Source organism: Sciurus vulgaris, assembly GCF_902686455.1.
Source record: "Sciurus vulgaris genome assembly, chromosome: 16".
Lineage (NCBI taxonomy): Eukaryota > Metazoa > Chordata > Mammalia > Rodentia > Sciuridae > Sciurus > Sciurus vulgaris.
In genome coordinates this window covers 59843511-59864377 of record NC_136477.1, presented here as the reverse complement: position 1 = coordinate 59864377, position 20867 = coordinate 59843511, and the positions used below count along the sequence as shown (strand labels likewise).

Here is a 20867-nt window from a genome sequence, read left to right as displayed (position 1 = left end):
TTTCTGGTTGCCCGGCGGCCACTGTCTCATGAGGATTAAAGATCCAGGAGGAAACCCTCCTCACGCGACTTTCAGAGCTGCTCCTGTCCAGTCCCACCACCCGGCCCAAGTCACTGATTTACTGAGCTTCATTTTTCATTTTCTGAAAAGAGGGATGTTTTCCCAGCCCCCTCCTGTCCTACGGACAAAGGAGCTTTCCTGGTAGTTAATTGTGCTTCAGGACCCACGTAAGGAGCAGAAAGCATTCAGACAATTGGGTTTCTGCTCTGACCTGTCACTAATGGACACAGAGACAAGCCTTGTGGATTAAGGAAGGAGCAAGAGCTGGAAGGGTTAGTCCAGGTTCAGCCGCTAGCTAATCATGATCTTCTCTGAGTCACCTAAGTTTTCACTTTCTAAGGAATCACTTTTTCCACACGTACTTAGAAATTTCTTCTGCAGCTATCTGCACACTTTTGGTTTTTGTTTTGGTTTTCTGGTACCAGGGATTGAACCCAGGGGTGCTTAACCACTGAGCCACATCCCCAGCCCTTTTTATATTTTATTTAGACACAGGGTCTCTCTGAGTTGCTTAGGGCCTCAATAAGTTGCTGAGGCTGGCCTCCAACTTGTGATCCTCCTGCCTCAGCCTCTAGAACTGTTGGAATTACAGGCGTGTGCCACTGGCTTGTTTGGTTCTTGACATTCAGCAGTCCTGCATCTCCTAATGAAAAAAACAAAAATGTTTTTGCACAACAGTTACCAGCTTAGTCCAGGGAATCAGAAAACCTCAACGCCATTGAGCCAGGCATGACTGGGTGAACCAGACATTTGTTTTACGTGATTTTTGCTCCCTCAGGCTCACCTCATGGTGGTTTTATGTCAGATTAGTGCTCTGGGAAATGAATGAGTGACTCCACATTCCAGATTCTGAGATTTGCTTTTCCAAGCAGGAAATTTTAAGTTTGCAAATGATGAGAAGCTACCAGCACATACCAGCAGATTCCTTCTGCTTCCTAAAGGAACAAAGTCATTCCCAGAAGACCCAGAGCATACCCTATAACCTTGCGATTCCATTCTTAGGAGTGTACCCTAAAGAACTGAAATCAGGCTGGAATGCAGTGGTGCACAGCACGTGCCTGTAATCCCAGTGGCTCAGGAGGCTGAGGCAGGAGGATCACAAGTTGGAGGCCAGCCTCAGCAATTTATGGAGGCCCTAAGTGACTCAGTGAAGCCTTGTATCTAAATAAAATACAAAATAGGACTGGGGATGTGGCTCAGTGGTTAAGCACCCCTGGGTTTAATCCCTGGTACAAAAAAAAAAAAAGAATTGAAACTGGGTGTAACAAATGTCTATGAATGTTCATAGTAACATTATTCAAAAATGTCCATAGGGCAGATAAGAAAAGACATTGCTGAGTGAGGCTGGATCTCAAATGGCTTGGGAGCACATCTGTCTGTGATACCAAATAAAGAGACAGGAGATCTAAGGCTCTCCCTGGAGTCTTAAATTAGAAAATTCACTGACTATTGTGAGATGACCCCATGGCAACAGGGATTATCACTGGGATAAAGGAAGTGGAAGCAGGGCTTGGCACAGGAATCCATCAGCTTCCAAAGTATTCCAGAGTCTTAACGTGTTGGGTGACAGGGACACTTTAGACAGAACAGGCTTTGGCGACCTCAGCAACCCATCACCAAGCTGAAACAAGGTGGAGCTTGCTCTTGGTTGAAGCAAAAAAGACAAGGACTTTGTGGCCAACAGAGATCATTCTAGAACAAAATATACCCCTTGCTTTTGGCTGACAGGAGCAAATGTGTGTGACCAGGGACAAGTTACTGAGGCTCTTAAAATCCCAATTTCTTGGCAGGAAGTGCACCCCTGTCTTCCCAGCAGCTCAGGAGGCTGAGGCAGGAGGATCTTAAGTTCAAGGCCAGCCTCGGCAACTTAGGGAGACCCTAAGCAACTCAGTGAGACCCTGTCTCTAAATAAAATACAAAAAAGGGCTGGGGATGTGGCTCAGTGGTTGAGTGCCCCTGAGTTCAATCCCTGGTACTACCCACCCCCCCAAAAAAATCCCAGTTTCTTTCTCTGAAATATGGAAATTCTAGAAAATGCTGAATCTCATTGCTTTTTTTTTTTTTTTTAGATTTTATTTTTTTTATTGTAAACAAATGGAATACATGTTATTTCTCTATTTGTACATGGAGTAAAGGTGTACCATTTGTGTAATCATACATTTATATAGGGTAATGTTGTTTGATTCATTCTGTTATTTTTTCCCTTCCCTGAATCTCATTCCTTGATGTCATCCTTAGTACTCAAACGGAATCTTCCCCCTGAGATCCTGGAACATGCTGTCAATGTGCTTTCTCCTCCCCCAGGACCCCCCTGGCCTGGCCCTTGGAGACTTGGTGAATAGTCTCTGGGTGATGGAGTTGTGCACAGTCCACCCTGGAGCTGTGGCCTCAGAAAAGCACCTTCCCTATCTGCTAGGGCTCCATGGCAGAGGTGGCACTTGTCCTATGCTCCCCTGGTCTAGAAAAACGGGGCAGCGGTCCTGGCACGAGAAGTCTTCAGACGGCACTTGGGTGACCAGGGGCTTGGGTGTCACAGGAGAGTCGGTGTGTGGGTGGGTGCTGAGCTTCAGGTCTGACTCAGCTCCACTCCTTCGCCTCTGCTTTCTTCACCGGAAGCCCGTCACGTGCCAGGAGCAGCCGTAGGTGAAACAGGCACAATATGGATAGCTCTGGCATCCCTGGTTCAGGGACCTCAGGGCTTTTAATTTGCTCTTTTTAGCTATCCATGACAGTAGAGTGCATTCTGACACATCCTACATACATGGAGTGTGACTTCCCATTCTCGTGGTTGGACATGGTGTGGAGTTTCACTGGTCGTGTGTTCATATGTGAACATGGGAAAGTGACGTCCATTCATTCCACTGTCTTTCCTGTTCCCATCCCTCCCTTCCCTTCATTCTCCTTTGTCTCATCCAATGAGCTTCTATTCTCCACCCTGCTTGTGGTGTGTTAGCATCTGCACATCAGAGAGAACATTCAATCTTTGGTTCTTTAAGCTTGGCTTATTTCACTTAGCAAGATACTCTCCAGCTCCATCTATTTACCAGCAAATTCCATAATTCATTCTTCTTTATGACTGAGTAATATTCCAGTGTGTATCTATACCCCATTTTCTTCATCCATTCATCTGTGGAAGGGCACGTAGGTGGGTTCCACAGCTTAGCTATTGTGAACTGAGCTGCTAGGAACATGGATGTGACCCTGAAGATAAAAGTAGGCCCAACTTGCCACCATTGTCAGCTTAGGAACCAGCTTTCTCAGTAAGACTCCTAAAGTACAGGAAGTAAAAGCAAGAATCCATAAATGGGATGGAATCAAACTAAAAAGCTTCTTCACAGCAAAGGAAACCATCCAGACTGTGAGCAGAGAGCCCACAGCATGGGAGAAAATCTTTACCACCTGCACCTCAGATAGAGCCGGCATCTCCAGGATACATAAAGAACACTTAACACCAAATAACCCCCCAAATAACCGGGTCTGGGGCTGTAGCTCAGGAGCAGAGCACTTGCCTATTGTGGGAGGCACTGGGTTGGAGCCTCAGCACCATCTAAAAATAAATAAAGGCATTGTGTCCATCTGCAACTACAGAAAAATAAGAAAAATAACCCGATCAAAATGTGTCTTAAAAAAATACTTTAATTAAAATAAAATAAAATAACCCAATCACCAGATGGGCAAAGGGACCTACGTCTTAGGAGCTGTAGAGTCAGGTGGCCAAGAACCCGCAGGACATCAGAGGGCGTACCTCAGCTTCTCTCTCCAACCTCCGCGTTTGTCCCCACAGTGCACCAAGACCTGCGGGGACGGCTCCCGGTACCGCCAGGTGGTCTGCGTGGACGGCGACAAGGGCGAGGTTCACAGCGCGCACTGCGCAGCCGCCCAGCGACCCGCCGACCGCGAGAGCTGCAGCCTGCAGCCCTGCGAATACGTGTGGATCACAGGAGAATGGTCGGAGGTACCGTCCTGGGGACACCTGTGCCGCCTGCAGATCGGCCTGGCCTGAGAGCCGCAGAGGGAGCCGGCGGGGACCTGCCGCCCAGCCCTGCCCCTGAGAACCCTTGTGTCCTCAGATGGGTCCTGGCCGCAGACAGGGAGGTCGGCCGCAGGGTCTCCCGGTTCCCTTCAGCTCTTCAGTGGGGACTCCCCTCCATGGTATGATAAAGAAGTAGTACAGGGACTTCTGTAAGATCTTTAGCAACTTAGTGAGACCCAGCCTCGAATTTTAAAAAATAATAATAATAAAAGTGAGGAAGGGTCGGGCACGCTGTAATCCCAGCGTCTCCGGAGGCTGAGGCAGGAGGATCGTGAGCTCGAAACCAGCCTCTGCAATTTAGCGAGGCTCTAAGCAACTTAGTGAGACCCTGTCTCTAAATAAAATATAAACAGGGGCTGGGGATGTGGCTCAGTGGTTAAGTGCCCCCAGGTTCAATTCCCAGTTTAAAAAAATAAAAATTTATATATATGTAATATATAATATATATAAATTTATATATATTTATATAAATCATTATATTTCTATAATATAATAATTTTTATTATTTATTATTTTATTTATTTATTATTTGATTATATAATTTATATAAATTATATATAAATATTTATATATATATTTATATATATATTTATATATATATTTATATATAAATTTGTAAAAATTTTATATATATATATATATATAAAGAAAGACTGGGGGGATGTAGCCCAGTGGTAAAGCACCCCTGAATTCAGTCCCCAGTACCAAACTAAATAAATCAGCATTTAAAAAATCATAAGGTTTGCTGGGCACGGTGGTGCACACCTGTCATCCCAACTCAGTGAGACCCTGTCTCTGAATAAAGTACAAAGCAGGGCTGGGCATGTGATTCAGTGGTTGAGTGCCCCTGAGTTCAATCCCAGGTACCCCCTATCCCCCCAAATCATAAAGTTTGAAGAGGAGATAATCATGTTATTATTACTATGGACTTATCAATAATGAAAGGTGTCTAGGGAGGCATTGTGTACGGGAAAGAATAAGGGAAAACAGGTACTTGAGGTTTTTCGGCTATTAGGGAAGATTATTGTGCTTCTCCAGGGCAAAGACGGTTAAGTGGGAAATCCACACTGGACTTTCCAAACGCGATTGGTGTGGCCTGCACCGTATTTTAAATAACAGCAAAAATAAAAACAAAGCGACATGGGCCAGTTAGGACCTCTCACATAGAAGTCCAGATTTTTGTCCTCCCTTAAAAAATCAGGTCAGGGAAGCGCAGAGCCACGTGGCTGGGCAGCTCCGCTGGAACGGAAGAGAACTTTCTGGAATCACGCAGCTCTGATGCCGTGGTCCTGGTTGAGGTGGTCCTGCTCTGTCCCACCCCCTGAGCTGGTAGTACCACAGGCCTTTAAAGAGGGAAGGGAGACATGAGCAGATTATTAGAAAATGATGGACAGTTCTCCAGCCAGGACGATGTGGCGCCAGGTGAGAGTTCAGAACAGTCCTGGGTGTTGGCGGAAGGCCTGGGTCACAGCCATCCAGAGGCAGGGGCAGGCCGGGAAGGGATTCATGGGAAATGGCTCCTCTGCTCTTCTTGCTGTGCTTCTCATTCGTCAGACATGGTCCCTGACTTCTGGTCCCCAAAGCTTTTGCAGGAGGCCACCCCTGGCCCTCGGCAGGGGAAAAGACATCTCCTGCCTTCCCTCCCTCCCTCTCTCAGGGGGCCTCCGTCCCTGTGACCGTTGGCCCCTCTGCTTCCCGGGGACTCTTCTGGACCTGCAGCTGAGTTCTTCCCTGACTGGAGCTGGGCTCTCCCTCCCTGGCCAAGAAGGACCTCCTCTCTCAGCCAGTCTCCTGGGGGCTGCTTGCTTATGTTGAAGGAGTCTGAGTTTCTAAGACTCCAGTCAGGTTGCTCTTGTAGCTTAGGTACAACATGAAACCCCTGACAGAGGAGACGGAGAGATTTTAGAAAATAATTGTTCCACACTTCCACAGAAGTTCTGCTGTATTATGGATTGAAAGCCACAGGTTCGCAGGCAGTCTAGAAGGCTAAACAGGACGAGGCACGGACAGAAGGATCACAGGGAAGGGAGCTTGTCAGGGGAGAGCTGCAGAGAGGGGCTGGCATCACAGTTCCTTCTAGAAGGATCTACTAGATCAATCTACTAGATCTTCTAGAAGGATCTATTAACATGCAAGTGCCACAGCAAGAGGCCTGGGACCTCTGCCCCTGGACAGTTCTCTATGTTCTTCTTGGAGTTCACCCCATCTGAGTTTGCAGAGAACTGGGAAAGACCTACAAAGAGAAGCTGCATTCCCCCAACAGGGATGCACCAAGTGAGCCCTAAAGGGTATTGCTAGTATAAGCAGACTTTTATCTTTTTCTTTCTTTCTTTTTTTTTTTTTTTTCTTGTGGTACCAGGGATTGAACCCGAGGGTGCTGAACCATTGAGCCACATCCCCAACCCTTTTTTCAGAGTTTGTATTTAGAGATAGGGTCTCACTGAGTTTCTTAGAGCCTCACTAAGTTGCTGAGGCTGGCCTCCAACTTGGGAACCTCCTGCCTCAGCCTCCCTTCGCCACTGGGATTACCGGCGTGTGCCACTGCGTCTGGTTTATTTTCAGATTAGAAAAGTAAGACATGCTCACAAAGAATCACACGTATAAGGCCATGACAGGTAGTGTAGGCAAAGCATGTATAATATTTCCTCCTCAGAAAGAAGCCACTCAGACCCTTGAGAACTCTGGTCGGCATTGGTTGGAGGAATCCAGGGACAATGGATCTGTTCACAGGCTTTTATCAGCCAGCTGAGAGCATCTGTTCTTCTCAGAGACATGGAGCCTCTTAAGCAAGTCCGAGCATAGTTGGGGCTCAGTGTCATCAGCAAACGCCTGTCTCTCCTGTGTCCCCCACTGGAATGGCCAGTGGGCTGCTTGTGCCCCTGGTTTGTAGATGCCAGGGCTCCTGGCGCCCATCTTCTAAACATACAGCCTGGCTGAAGTTAGTGCAGACCGAGGTCAATGCATGCAAGCCCTGGCCAGCCCCCCGGGACACCCGCAGCTTGGTGGGACACCCAGGCTAGCCTGCACTCCCTTGGTCTGGCGTCTCTAGTTGGGCCTTGGGGACATTTGAATGGCAGCAATTAAAGAAGGAAGAAATGCACGTAGAGTGTTTCCAGGTCTGGAAGCAGCTAGAAGGGAGGGCCCAGGGAAGCTCCGCGGGCACTGCGTGGGCAGTCTCCTCCCTGTCCTGTCTCTGGACTTTATTCAAGGTGAGCCTCCTCCCTGGAAAAGTCCAGCAGACTTCCACAGGGCAGGAGAACTCAGGGAAGGGCAGGCACTGGCTCTTAACCACCCTTGAGCATTGATTAAAAGGACAGTCCTGCCAGGCAGTATGGTGCGTGGTGCACGCCTGTCATCCCAGCAGCTCAGGAGGCTGAGGCAGGAGGATCCCAAGTTGGAGGCCAGTCTCAGCAACTTAGAGAGGCCCGAAGCAATTTAGCCAGACTGTGTCTCAAAATTTAAAAAAAGGTAAAAAGGGGTGGGGATGTGACTCAGTGGTTAGGCACCCCTAGGTGCCTAGGTTCAGTCCTGGGTACCAAATAATAATAATGGAACTGGGAATGTACCTCATGGTAAAGTATGCTTAGATTAATCCCCAGTACTGGAAAAAAATAAGCCAAACAAACCGAAAGATCTCCAGCCAGGGAGAGAAAAGAGGGGCGGAGGATATTAAGAGGCAGGCAGAGGTAGAAGCTCACAGTACCCAGGGAAGGGACATGCCCCCAAAGTCCCCTTTTGGCTAAATGTTTGCATGCCACACTTGACATGGCAGCTCCTGGCTTGGGTGTGGGTTCATCTCCTCCTCCCAGTTGGTGGCTTCCCTGATGTGGTGGTTGTAGGTGTGCAAAAGCCCAGTCTGGTGAGAGCTAGGGCACCTCCCGCTCCCTCCTTCTCCCTGGAGACTCAGAGAAGGGCCGGAGGGACCCACCGGCAGGGGGCGCCCCAGAGCTGGGGGTGTCCCAGGTTGCTCCCCGAGGTGAACGGCGGAGCCCTCCGCAGGGTGTTCCTGGGGTCAGAGCCCGAGGGGGCTGCTCTGGAATGCCTGAGCCCCCTGACCCTCTCTGCGCAGTGCTCGGTGACCTGCGGGAAGGGCTACAAGCAAAGGCTGGTGTCGTGCAGCGAGATTTACACGGGGAAGGAGAACTACGAGTACGCCTTCCAGACGGCCGCCAGCTGCCCCGGCCCGCAGCCGCCCAGCGTCCAGCCCTGCGACCTGAGCGCCTGCCCCGTCTCGGCCACCTGGAGAGTCGGCAACTGGGGCAGCGTAAGTAGATGACTGACGGAATCGGGAAGCTCAGGCCTCGTGGGCAGTGTCCCTGCCCGGCCTGCGGTCCTGAGTGGGGAGCAGGGCTTAGCAGCTGGGCCCGCAGAGCAGGAGAAGGGGCCTCTTCGGTCTCTGACAGGATGGCTCTGTGCTTAGAAGCCACCTGGGCTGGAACTCAATCCTGGGTCCGCCACCTTCCAGGGCAATGCAAACTGTCCAACTCTCGGTTTTCTCATCTGTACAATGGGTAGCTGTGGAGATGAAAGGTTACTATATAAAAAGTTTAGCACAAAAAAAGGTTACAATGGCAAATTTTATGATTGACGTGTGTGTGTATTTGACTACTTTTTTTTTTTTTTTTTTTTTTTGGTAATAGGGATTGAACTCAGGATGCTTAACCAATGAACCACATTCCCAGCCCTTTTTTGTATTTTATTTAGAGACAGAGTCTCACTGAGTTGCTTAGGGCCTCACTAAATTATGGAGGCTGGCTTTGACTCTTGATCCTCCTGCCTCAGCCTCCCCAGCCACTGGGATTACACGGGTGTGCCTCTGTGCTCAGAAAATTTGGACACCCGGTCTGGCTTACTACCTTTTTCTTTAAAAAGTACTTGGTGGGCTGGAGGTGTAACTCAGTGCTGTAGAGCTAGCCTAACATGCATAAAGTACTAGGGTTTGATTCCCCAGCACTTTAAAAATAAAATAATATGAAAGGCACTTGGAATCTGGCCCTTGGCAGGAGCTGCCCAAGGTAGCAGCTGCTTTTTGCAGCTTCTGTTCTCAAGGACTCTGTAGGTTCATGTTTTTCTGTGCTGAGACTACATCCTGGTATTACAGGTTCAGCAAGGCAGAATATTTTAAATTGAGTCTGCCCTGCCTGGAGAATTGCCGCAGGCCCCTGCCTGGGCTAGAGACTCTCATTCTTGAAAGGTGAATAGGCAAAAGTACATGGTGAGTTATGCTAGACCCAGTGGTGCACACCCCTAATCCCAGTGGCTCGGGAGGCTGAAGCAGGAGGATTGCAAGTTGGAGGCCAGCCTCAGCAACTTAGCAAGTTTAAAAATGTTTTAAAAGGGCAGGGTGGCTGGGGCTCTAGCTCAGTGTAGAGCTCCCTGGATTCAATCCCCAGTACTAAATTGTATATTCAAAAGTATAAGATGGTTAGAGAAAGTCAGGGTTTGAATCCTGGCTGCACCGGGACATGAACAAATTCCTTAACATTTCAGCCTCAATCTCTCCTCTGTAAAATTAGGGCAATGGTATCCTATCTCACAGGGTTATTGTGTAGCTTGAATTTCAAGAGTTGTATACATGCTTATAATTACATAAAATTTTACATACGTATAAAAGCATTTCATATATAAGTTGCATATTGTTATGTAGAAAGCTTTCATATGAAGATCTAAAGCTTAGCACAGAGACTGGTCACAGTGAGTGCTCAGCAAATGTCAGCTGCTTGTCAGCCACACAGAGTCAGGATTGTCATCCTGCCTGTGACATTAGGGCTCTGAGCTCCACCGGGCCAGGAGCCCACGCCAGCCAGGCTTCACAGCCGCCCCTGACTCTCTTTCCTTTCTAGTGCTCCGTGTCTTGTGGCGTTGGGGTGACGAGCAGATCTGTGCAGTGTTTAACCAACGAGGACCAACCCAGCCACTTATGTCCCGCTGATCTGAAGCCAGAAGAACGGAAAACCTGCCATAATATTTATAACTGTAAGTGGCCCGACAGGAGCCATGTTCTCCAGCATGAGGGAGGGACGGGGTTTCTTTGTCCATCTGTCTATCTGCCCTCTTTAGAAACATAGCATGCTTTTTTTTTTCTTTCTTTATTTTTTTTGCTGGGGGGTACCAAGCATCGAACCCAGGGGTGCTTAACCACTGAGCCACATCCCCAGCCCTGTTCTCTATTTTATTTAGAGACAGGGTCTCACTGAGTTGCTGAGGGCCTCACTAAGTTGCTGAGGCTGGCCTCGAATTCACGAGCCTCCTGCCTCAGCCTCCTGAGCGGCTGGTATAACAGCCATGTGCCACCACACCCAATCGTAGTGATCTTTTTTATAAAGAAATCCTCCCCTTTGCTAATATTTTTTGATGCAAAGGACATGATTCATTTTATTGGTGGATCTCACACATCTTGGAGCACCAAATCCCATTTTTGCATTTCTGGTGTTCCAGGCGAGTTACCCCAGAACTGCAAGGAGGTCAAAAGACTCAATGGGGCCAGAGAAGACGGAGAGTACTTCCTGATCATCAGGGGGAAGCCGCTGAAGGTGAGTGCCGCCCATCGGCCATCCTCTGGAGAACCCGCCCCGCATCTTACTGCGAGCCGCTCCCCACCGGTTATTTCCCACGCGTCTTTCAGATCTTCTGCGCAGGGATGAAGTCTGACCACCCCAAGGAGTACGTGACGCTGGTTCATGGTGACTCCGAGAATTTCTCCGAGGTTTACGGGCACAGGTAGGAGAAGACTCAGAAAAAAGCCTAGCGATACCCAGAGAGCCCTGGAAAATGGCTCCTGTGCTTTACCACAACCTTCTCTCCCTCGTTAGGCTGTACAACCCAACAGAATGTCCCTACAACGGGAGCCGCCGAGACGACTGTCAGTGTCGGAAGGATTACACAGCAGCCGGGTTTTCCAGCTTCCAGAAAATCAGGATAGACCTGGGCAGCATGCAGATCATCAGTGAGTTCACCGAGGCTGCCGGGTGACCCGGCACTGCTGTCCCTGTGCAGCCGACCTTTGTGTCCTGCATGTGGCTGGGGATGAGGGATGGGGCTTGCGCGCCAGTAACCATAGTCCCAATGGAGGATGCGCAGGAGCAGGGTTTTGTTCTTGGTGTTCACTGGCAAAGAGCTGCCTGTATTGTACCCGATAGAGCTGTGATGAATGAATGAATGAGGTGAAGTATCTTAGAGCAACCCCAGTGCAGTGTGGGAAATCAGATCAGCACCCCAGAAAACATGGGCATTGAGACTGAGACCTGAAGATCAAGAAGGGGTCAGCCAGAACCTGTAATCCCAGTGGCTCAGGAGGCTGAGGCAGAAGGATCGCAAGTTTGAGGCCAGCCTCAGCCATTTAGGGAGCCTGTATGCAACCTAGGGAGACCACAAAATAAAAAATATATATATACATATATATTTAAAAAAAAAAAAAAAAAAGGGCTGGGGATGTGGCACAGTGATTAGGTGCTCCTGGGTTCGATCCCTGGTACCAAAAAAAAAAAAGAAAAAAAGGAGGTTTACCAGGCCCAGGGGTTTCAGTGTGGGGAAAGCAAAGGCAGAAGCAGAAACTTCCAGGGTAGAAGAAACAGCCGATACAAAAACCCGAAGCTAAGCAGTTCGTGTGGCGGCTCTGATCCCACTGGCTCCCCCCAGCACAGAGCACGCACAAACACAGCCGAAGAGTAATTCTATCTGATCGTCAATTTATAGAAGAAAAATGGAGCACACAATTACCTTTTTCTAACAAGCCTGAGCCAGGGCTGGTTTCATGCTCTGGCCCACGCTGATCGCTGCGAGGGACATTAATCACAGAAGTGGTTAAAGACAGCCAGACCATCTAAGCATGTTCCCTCGAAGAGAGGAAAAACAGAAATGATGAATAATTAATTTTTCCTCATTAACATTGAACCCAGAATATGCATCGCTTTCCTCTCGAGGTAGATTAAACTTGATTTGTACCAACATATTTTTAATTGCCTTCTGCTAGACGGATGAAGGCTACAGGCAGAGGGACTGCAGTTTCCCCACTTAGAGGACACCCCCGCTTGCAGTTTAAGGCTCTTGCATCCCCCCCCCACACACACCCATCTTTCTGCTCTCTGCAGAAAGATGAAGGCTTTGACAATGGAAAAAACAAGGCAGGCTGGGCGTGGTGGCGCACACCTGTGGCTAGGGAGGCTGAGGCAGGAGGATCGTGAACTTGAGGCCGGCCTCAGCAATTTAGCAAGGTTTTCAGCCACTCAGCGAGACCCTGTCTCTAAATAAAATATAAAAAGGGCTTGGGATGTGGCTCAGGGATTAAGCACCCCTGAATTCACTCCCCAGTAACAAAAGGGGGGGGGGCAGAAGATATTTATTTAAACTCCGGCCTCCAGTCCCACCAGCAGACAATCCCGCTGGTCCTCTCGCTCCTCGGCATTTGCAGAACTGGTCTAGGGAGCTGCAGGGGGGTCAAAAACGCAAACTGTGGCTCAGCATCATTTTTATTGGCTTTTCTCTCTCTTTTTTTTAAACTACAAGTTAGCCTAAACTTGGGCAACAGCCATTAATAATTTCAAGATGTGGGTTCTAATTGCGCCACATTTTGGCAATCATGGTGCCGGGCCACAGGAGGACAGAGGGGACCTCGGGGGATAGGTCCTGAGCGACTGGGAAGGTCCCCTCCTCGCCCGGGTCCTCACGTCTGCCATGCGGAGGGACAGAGGTTGGCGGCCCTTCGGTTCCACTGCCTTTGCGTGAGGCCACTCGCCTGTTTATTTATGGAGGAATCGATTCCAAAGGCACCTTCCACTCCTCCCGGGCCTCGATCCTGGGAGGAGCCGAGGGTCGGGCTGGTAAAACCCGGAGACCCAGCTCCCCAGCCGCACAGCTAATGAGAAAAACGCGGCTGCGCATCTGGATCGTCTTCCCCGCGTCCTCCTTATTCGCTCATTGTTCTCCCCCGCCTTCTCCTTCCTCTCCTGCGCCTGCCTCCCCCTCGAACCCTTTCTTCACCCCAACAGCCACTGACTTACAGTTCGCAAGGACGAGTGAAGGACACCCCGTGCCTTTTGCCACCGCAGGCGACTGCTACAGTGCCGCCAAGTGCCCACAGGTAGGTCCTCAGGGCCTCGCTCCTGAGCCAGGATCCGCACCCAGGGGGACCTCAACTGCCTCTGCTCCTAGGGATGGAATAGAATAGCTGCTCTACAGGGCCTTGGGGTCACATGCATGAGGGACCTCGCCTTGCAAATGCTGGCAGAGTCTAATCCAAGGATTCCGTCCCAAGAGTAGTTCCCAGCGAAGTAACCAGAGCTACATGCCTTATCTCTGCATTCGGCAAAAAGCACGAAGTATAGCTGGCGCACACCTGTAATCCCAGCAGTTGGGGAGGCTGAAGGGGAAAGATCACAAGTTTGAGGCCAGCCTCAGCAATTTAGGGAGGCCCGAAGCAACTTAGCAAGACATGGTGTCAAAATAAAAATTGAAAAGGGCTGGGGATGTGGCTCAGTGGTTAAGCACCCCTGGGTTCAATTCCCAGAACCACTCCCCTCAATCATGATTGATTCCAAGCCATCAATATGATGTCCCTGAATGAAGAGTTGGAGAGAGATGCATACCATTGACTAAAAAGCCCGTTCTAGCCCAACACACTCCCCTCAGCCTTTCAGAATTCTGAATTTTCCATGTTGTAGAAAATGCTTATGGAATAAGGGATCAAAAATCAGACAAAGTGTCACACATGCTATGGTCCCATCTGTGTTTCTGGTTTAGGGTTTTTATGGTGCTAAGGATCCAGCCCAGGTCTCATGCATGCTGAGCACCGGCATTACAGCTGAGCGATGCCCCAGCCCCTATGTGTTTAAAAACATCTAAGTGGGGGCCAAAAAGTCAGGAAGAACTTTTTTCTAAATCTTAGTGAGATTAAAAAAAAAAAATATATATATATATATATATGAATTAAACATTCATATATATATTCATATATATATTCATATATATATATGAATTAAACATTGGACCTGGGAGTCTCAAAATTTGCAAGACTTATATGGGTTCCTTTGATTCCGTAATTGGAACACTTCTAGAATGGTCTTAGCAGATCTTGATCTCTGTGATGGACACCATTCTCTTAGCAGAGACCCACAAATGTCCATCCTGAGGAATTTATAACTGTTTGAGGAGAATAGCAAGTAAACTCATAACCATGGTATAATAATATGTTCTAGAAGCCTGGTAGGATGGAAGCGCGGGACTCTGTGGATGTCATTAGCCCAATCCGTTAGTCCTACTTCAGGTCTATAAAGTTTGCATTGTTCATGTCAGAAGGACAGATTCATCATCTTCCACTTGATCTGCCCATTCTTGTCTCTTCACAAGTGTGTGCTTTGGGGTTTTTATTTTATTTTATTTGAGACAGGGTCTCCATAAGTTGCTGAGTGTCTTGCTAAATTCCTGAGGCTGACCTCAAACTTGCAGTCCTCCTACCTCAGCCTCCCGAGTCCCTGGGATTACAGGCGTGTACCACTGCACCCAGCCGGAACTATGACCTTTTGAAACATGCTGTAATAATCAGCCCAGGCTAATTTTGCAAAGTAGGCAACAGTCTCTGCAAGATGCTTTTGCACTTGGAAAGCAGGACGGAGTAATGTCTGCTCAAGAGAACTTGGCCTGGGTTTTTCCTTTGGTCTGTGTGAGGTCTTCACAAAGCTGTTCTTACGCTCTCTGCTGGGAATGTCCCACTCTGCCTTCAGAAGTCTAGGGACTGGGCAGAGTGATGTGCTCAGGCAGTGTATCCATAGGAGGGAGGGATTCACCCCCAAACACAGACAGCGCCAAGAACAAACACATCTGAATTTTCTTTTAAGGAAGTGTTTTCTCAGCCCCAAACTTTATAAGAGCATTGCTAAACATTTAGGGAAGTGGAAAGCAAGCTCTCTAGGGAGAAAGAAAGTAAACCAAGGGCCGTTCCTCTATTACCCAGGAATTGGAAACTTCTGTAGTGCAATTTCTTTAAGAGCAGCCCATGATTTTCAGGACCCAAGTGGTAGGGTTGCATTTTAATGGCTAATTGGTTGGCCTGTCCCGCTTTCTCGAATGTCTCAGAAGCTTCTTGTTTCTGTTTGCACATCCTTTGGGAAACTTAACTAACTGAAAGGTAATTTGCATTCATTTATTTTAATAATTCAGAGACAAATGACCTGATTGATTTCCTAAATTCTGGCAAAGAAGCTGTTCTCAATGGGAACACCCCACGCCAGGGAGAAGTTCACGTGTTTTTTTTTTTTTTTTTTTTTTTTTTTTTTTTTTTTTTTTTCCCCCAAATCACATTGTGTCCTGCTGGGATTCCATGCCTTAGCTTTTCAAATCCGTTTTCCAGGAAAAGGTTTGTAGAAGGAACAATTGTGCAAACAACTGTGGACCAAATGCTCTGTCGCTGCACCTAGTGATTGTGTAGAAATCAGAGGGAGGATCTGTTCTGATTCTTTTCCACAGTACTAGGGATCAGACTCAGGGCCTTGAGCATGCTAGCAAGCACATCATCTCCCCAGTTTGAGGTTCTCTGTTTGAGGATCTGACTCTTCTTCGTGTTGTTTGGGGGATTTATTTTCTAAGAGAAGCGTCAAGAAATAGTTGGAGTGAGCCAGGTGTGGTGGTGCAGGCCTGTCATCCCAGCGGCTTGGGAGGCTGAGACAGGAGGATCAGGAGTTCAAAGCCAGCCTCAGCAACTTAGCGAGGCCCTAAGCAACTCAGCGAGACCCTGTCTCCAAATAAAATATAAAAAGGACTGGGGAGGTGGCTCAGTGGTTAAGTACCTCTGGGTTCAATCCCCAGTACCAAAATATAAAAAATTAAGAAATAGCTGGAGTGTATCTGTGTATGAGGGTCACCCTGATCAAGCAGAGGCATTATTGTCATTACGGATGCTGGCATTCATAGCTTGCTGTTATTGAGGCTCCTCTGTGTCCAAGGCACCAGATCCAGCATCCCTGTGTCCATAGCCGAGCATCCTATATGGTGAGGAAATGGAGGAGATTTGGTTCTTGCCTGAACCCATAGGACCAGTGTATGGAAAGGCTGCACTGGATCCCAAGTGTGTCTGAATTCACATCTGTGATGTCAGATGTCTTGTCTTGTCTTTTTTTTTTTTTTTTTTTTTTGGTACCAGGGATTGAACCCAGGGGTACTTAACCACTGAGGCACATCCCCAGCCCTTTTTATATTTTATTTCGAGACAGGGTCTCACTGAGTTGCTTAGGGCCTCACTAAGTGGCTTAGGCTGGCTTTGAACTCACGATCCTCCTGCCTCAGCCTCCCGAGCTGCTGGGATAACAGGCCTGCGCCACCACACCCGGCTAGATGTCTTTTCTTATTCTGTTTCCAGGCAAGATTTCTGCCTCCTTTTCTTTTGGTCAGAGATCAGATCTCCTGGTCCTGAGCACCTCTTCTGCACCCTCTAGGGGGTGGCTGACTCTTCATCACCCTCCCTCTTGTAAATCAGCAGCAGGAGGTAATAGTGACACTGCTGGGGCCATTTAGGCCTTGAAGATCAGGCCTTTCGGGCAAGGATGTCCCAGAACAGAGCTAAAAAGACATTAGCTTAGGTCTCTAAGGTCTTCTCTGGCAGTCCTTGGCTTTCAAAGGCTGAACGCTTAGCTAAGATGTCTACTGAAAATGCAGATCCCCTGATCCCAAAATAAGCAGGAGGGAAACGAGGACGGTCTCCCTTGCATCGGGTCTGTCACTGCTTCTGAGAAGACAGACCTGGTAGACTCTATCGAGTGCGCTCAGACATGGGACTCCCAGACAGTTGGGGACATTTCTGGGATAGGTGCCTGGTCTGGGCTTTCTAGGAACGGGGATGCTGGAACAGACCAAGGCTCCCTTCTGCAGTGCAGGAGGACAGGTGGTCTGAGTGGACACAGATTGCAAAGAAAGTGACCGGGCTGGGGCTGGGGCTCGGGGGTAGGGCACTGACCTCGCATGAGTGGGGCACCGGGTTCCATCCTCAGCACCACATAAAAATAAATAAGTAAAATAAAGCTTTGAGTCCATCAACAACTAAAATATATATATATATATATTTTAAAGCGATCCTTGGCCACGCTGCAGTCTGGGTGTTATGCACGGTGAGACCTGCAGCTCTGTTATGATTGACAGGGACGAGGAAGGAGGCCAGGTGGGAGGATGCAGCAACTGGAACCCAGGGTCTGAGGAGGCAGGCGAGGACAGTCCAGCCACAAACCCACGCCTGGCTACTGAGGCTACTCAGCATATGACTCCTGGCATCTGCCTAGTACTGTCATAAAAATTTTTCTAAAAATATCTCCTCCTCTCTGCCAGGTGACACATGGCATGCACGATGCCTCCTGTTCACTGGGTAGGTCTCACGAAGCGATTTTACAGCTGGGGCTCAGGAAGGCTGAGCCGTTTGCTGGAGGTCACACTGTGCGAGTCGGTATTCTAGATAGATCCAGCCTCCTCCCAGGCTCCTAACGCTCTATGCTTTGGATCTTGGGAGCTGGATAATTCTGTGTTGTGGGGCTGTCCTGTAACTTGTAGGCTGAGAAGCATCCCTGGGCTATCCTCACTGCCAGGAGGTGAGATGACTAGAAATGTCTCCCAACAATGCCCAGTTTCCTCTGGCAGCAAAAATCACCCCAGTGATTGGGAACCACTGATTGAGTGAGGCCAGATGGGATCCTCTGGTCACCTCCGACCATAAGAATCCTCTTCGTCCCCATTCTATGTTTGTGGAATCTAAGCATCCAAAGGGGTTTATAGACCCTTATTTATGGAACAGGAAGAAGAGACTCCTAGTCCTGCAAATCTACATTGAGCAGCTACGATGTCATATTTATTTAGAGTCTGTCAAGGCTGGGTGTGGTGGTGCACGCCTGTCATCCCAGCAGCTTGGGAGGCTGAGGCAGGAGGATTGCGAGTTCAAAGCCAGCAACTGTGAGGCCCTAGGCAACTCAGCAAGATCCTGTCTCTAAATTAAAAAAAAAAAAATTTTAAATGGTCTTGAGGATGTGGCTCAGGATTCAATCCCTGATACCAAAAAATAAAATGAAAAGAATTTATCAAGGTTAGATGTGGTAGTACATGCCTATAATCTCAGTGATTCAGGAGGCTGAAGAAGGAGGATTCAAGTTAGTGAAACTGTTTCAAAAAGAAAAATAGAAAGGGTTGGGGTGGTAGCTTAGTAGTAGAACACCCCTAGTCTCCATCCTCAGTACCAAAAAAAAAAAAAAAAAATCAAGTGACTAGTCATATGTTACAAACCATAACTAATATGCATAAAGCAATTTCAAGGCCCTGCCCTCAATAAGCTTACTGTTATTTTGGGGAAAGTAAACGAGCTCTCACAAAACAATTAGAAAATGCAGGGCAAATATCAGAGTGTTTGCCTATCTACTCTCTACCTGGGGATAATTTCATTTCTTCTTCACTACTGTACTCAGAGGGGGATACTTTTATTACCTTCCATTTTACAGATGAACAAACTGAGATGCTGCTTTAAAAAAAAAAAAAATCTGTCCAGGATCTAATTGCTGGTGAAAGAGCTGAACTCGCCCTGAGGTCTGACTGGTTGTGAAGGCTTGCTCCCACTCACTCTTTGCTTTGTTTTATCACATCTGTGATAAAACATCTGTGTTTTAACACATCTGTGTTCCGATAAAAGGACCGGGGCTTCAGATGCAGAGGGAGCAGTCATGGGAGCTGGCACGTGAGAACACGTTCAGCTCTAAAACTGCTCGCCAAGGAGGAAGCCTCAAAGAAGACTCTGCAGAGCCATTTCAGAGAGAGAGAGAGAGCAAGAAAGAGAGGGCAACCAGAGGGTCTCTCTGCTGCACCACGCCCTAGAAATAAATGTCACGACACTCGAGGTTTTGAAAGCACCCTGGGAACCTTTGCAAAATCTGTCTGTCCCTGGCCTGGAAGGAGCCGCCCCGGTCCCAGGTGGTCTTGAGCAGGCCAAGCGCGCCCTCTGCTGGCCGTCGCGGGGAAAGCGCCTCTTCTTTGAAGTCCCGCCCTGCTGTGCTTAGAACGCTTTGTGCCCATCGCCCCCGGGGAGCTGGAAGCCCAGGAAGCTTTGGCAGCAAGATCTTGTTAGAAAAATTACACTGTGGCATTTTGTTCCTGAAGGAATCTGATAATTGTGAGCAACACCAGAATGGCCGTGTTAGGGAGGCCGAATGGGGGTGGAGGAGCAGGAGGAGGATTTTAAAGTCAGGAAGGTGGGAGATGCACGCTCACTGTGACCTGAAGGCGGCCATCCCACCGCGGGGTCTCAGTTTCCCCATCTGTAGAGAAAAGTCCCTTCCTAGAGCTCTTGGGAGGAAAAGTGAGCGGATGCTTGACAAGGGCCAAACAAAGTACCCTCAATAATTAGTAGCCATCAGAGTTCATTAACATCGTCCTCCCCTCCAAAGCACCTTCCCTGGCCTCGCCTTCGCGGTGGCTTGGGACATCACGGGGGCTCAGAACCTGTCTGTGTTGGCCCGTCTGTTCCAGGGTCGTTTCAGCATCAACCTTCACGGGACAGGCCTGTCTTTGACGGACTCGGCCAGGTGGACGTCGCAAGGGAACTACGCCGTCTCCGACATCAAGAAGTCTCCGGTAAGGCTGCGGCAGGGTCGGGCTCGGCTGTGGTCTGGCTTTCTACCTTTCTTTCCTTTCACGACGATGGTGGTGGTGCAAAGGAGCGAGTGTGCTTTTCCCATTTTTGTGCAAAGTGTCGGGAAGAAAATTTAGGACATAAATTCAGGGTGGAGCCTTAGGGGACACTGAAGTCCTTCTCCAGTTATGACTGTGTGGACCATCCCAGTGATAAGGCGGCCTCACCTGGAGGCAGGAAGACGCCTCTAACACGCTTTTGTGGCTCAGACATCTGGCTGCTAGTCATTATGAGGTTGGGTTTGTGACCCAAGGAAAACGATCTCGTTTTTTTAATCTTTTTTTTTTTTTTCTTTTTTGGTACTGGGGATTGAACCCAGGGTCGCTTAACCACTGAGCCACATCCCCAGCTCTTTTTAATATTTTATTTAGAGACAGGGTCTCACTGAGTTTCTTAGGGCCTCACTAAGTTGCTGAGGCTGGCTTTGAACTCATGATCCTCCTGCCTCAGCCTCCCCAGTTGGGGATGACAGGCGTGGGCCACCACAGTGACTTTTTTTTTTTCTCTCTCTCTCTCTACTATTTAAAATCTTTAGAAACAATTGCAATTCAAATGGGCCTGAAAGAAAGGGATAACTTATCAAGTGATATTTCTGGACAATTGGGGATACATACGCAGGTTCTACAATCATCAGATTTTTGTGCTTTTAAATCTTGCACTCCAGGTGTGGTCCGTGGGACACACTGACTTTATTTTCAGCGTGACAATCTTATCAAAAATACTCCTACCTGGTCAAAATTAGAAGATGAGGACACAACTCAGTCTCCTACCTCTGGGAAGGGAGATGCCCGATTTCGACTTCTGAAGGAACTCTCTTTTTCTAAGTGCCAGGGTTAGATTTGTGAAGAAGAAAAAAACATCTACCTCACTCCTTCTTTTCTCTACCTGAGTCAGTCAGTCACTGACCTCAAATGTAACTAACTAAATAGTCATATTGATTGCTCATAATTTGATCATCAAATATTTTCCTAGCACTGGAAGGAATTGAGACGGTGCTGGTGCTTTAGAGTGTACCGTGAAATTACAGTATTCATGCCTTTCATCTTCCCTCTGGCAACTGTGCATTATGGATATTATTATTATTATTATTATTATTGAAAAATAAAGTTAGTATAATTTTATTGTGTA

The 20867-nt window shown here is 48.2% G+C and overlaps 1 protein-coding gene across 5 annotated transcripts in view; it reads left to right on the top strand.

The window, feature by feature from the left end:
• The window catches only part of ADAMTS9 (ADAM metallopeptidase with thrombospondin type 1 motif 9), a 174978-nt gene that overhangs the window by 142023 nt on the left and 12088 nt on the right, over positions 1–20867 (top strand). For all 5 annotated transcript variants that reach the window (XM_079114348.1, XM_079114347.1, XM_079114349.1 and 2 more), the window contains 8 exons: positions 3845–4015; positions 8163–8357; positions 9937–10069; positions 10532–10626; positions 10719–10813; positions 10906–11039; positions 13081–13172; positions 19577–19681. In XM_079114348.1, the coding sequence (XP_078970474.1) occupies positions 3845–4015; positions 8163–8357; positions 9937–10069; positions 10532–10626; positions 10719–10813; positions 10906–11039; positions 13081–13172; positions 19577–19681 (1020 nt within the window). The remainder of the gene's footprint in view (positions 1–3844; positions 4016–8162; positions 8358–9936; positions 10070–10531; positions 10627–10718; positions 10814–10905; positions 11040–13080; positions 13173–19576; positions 19682–20867) is intronic.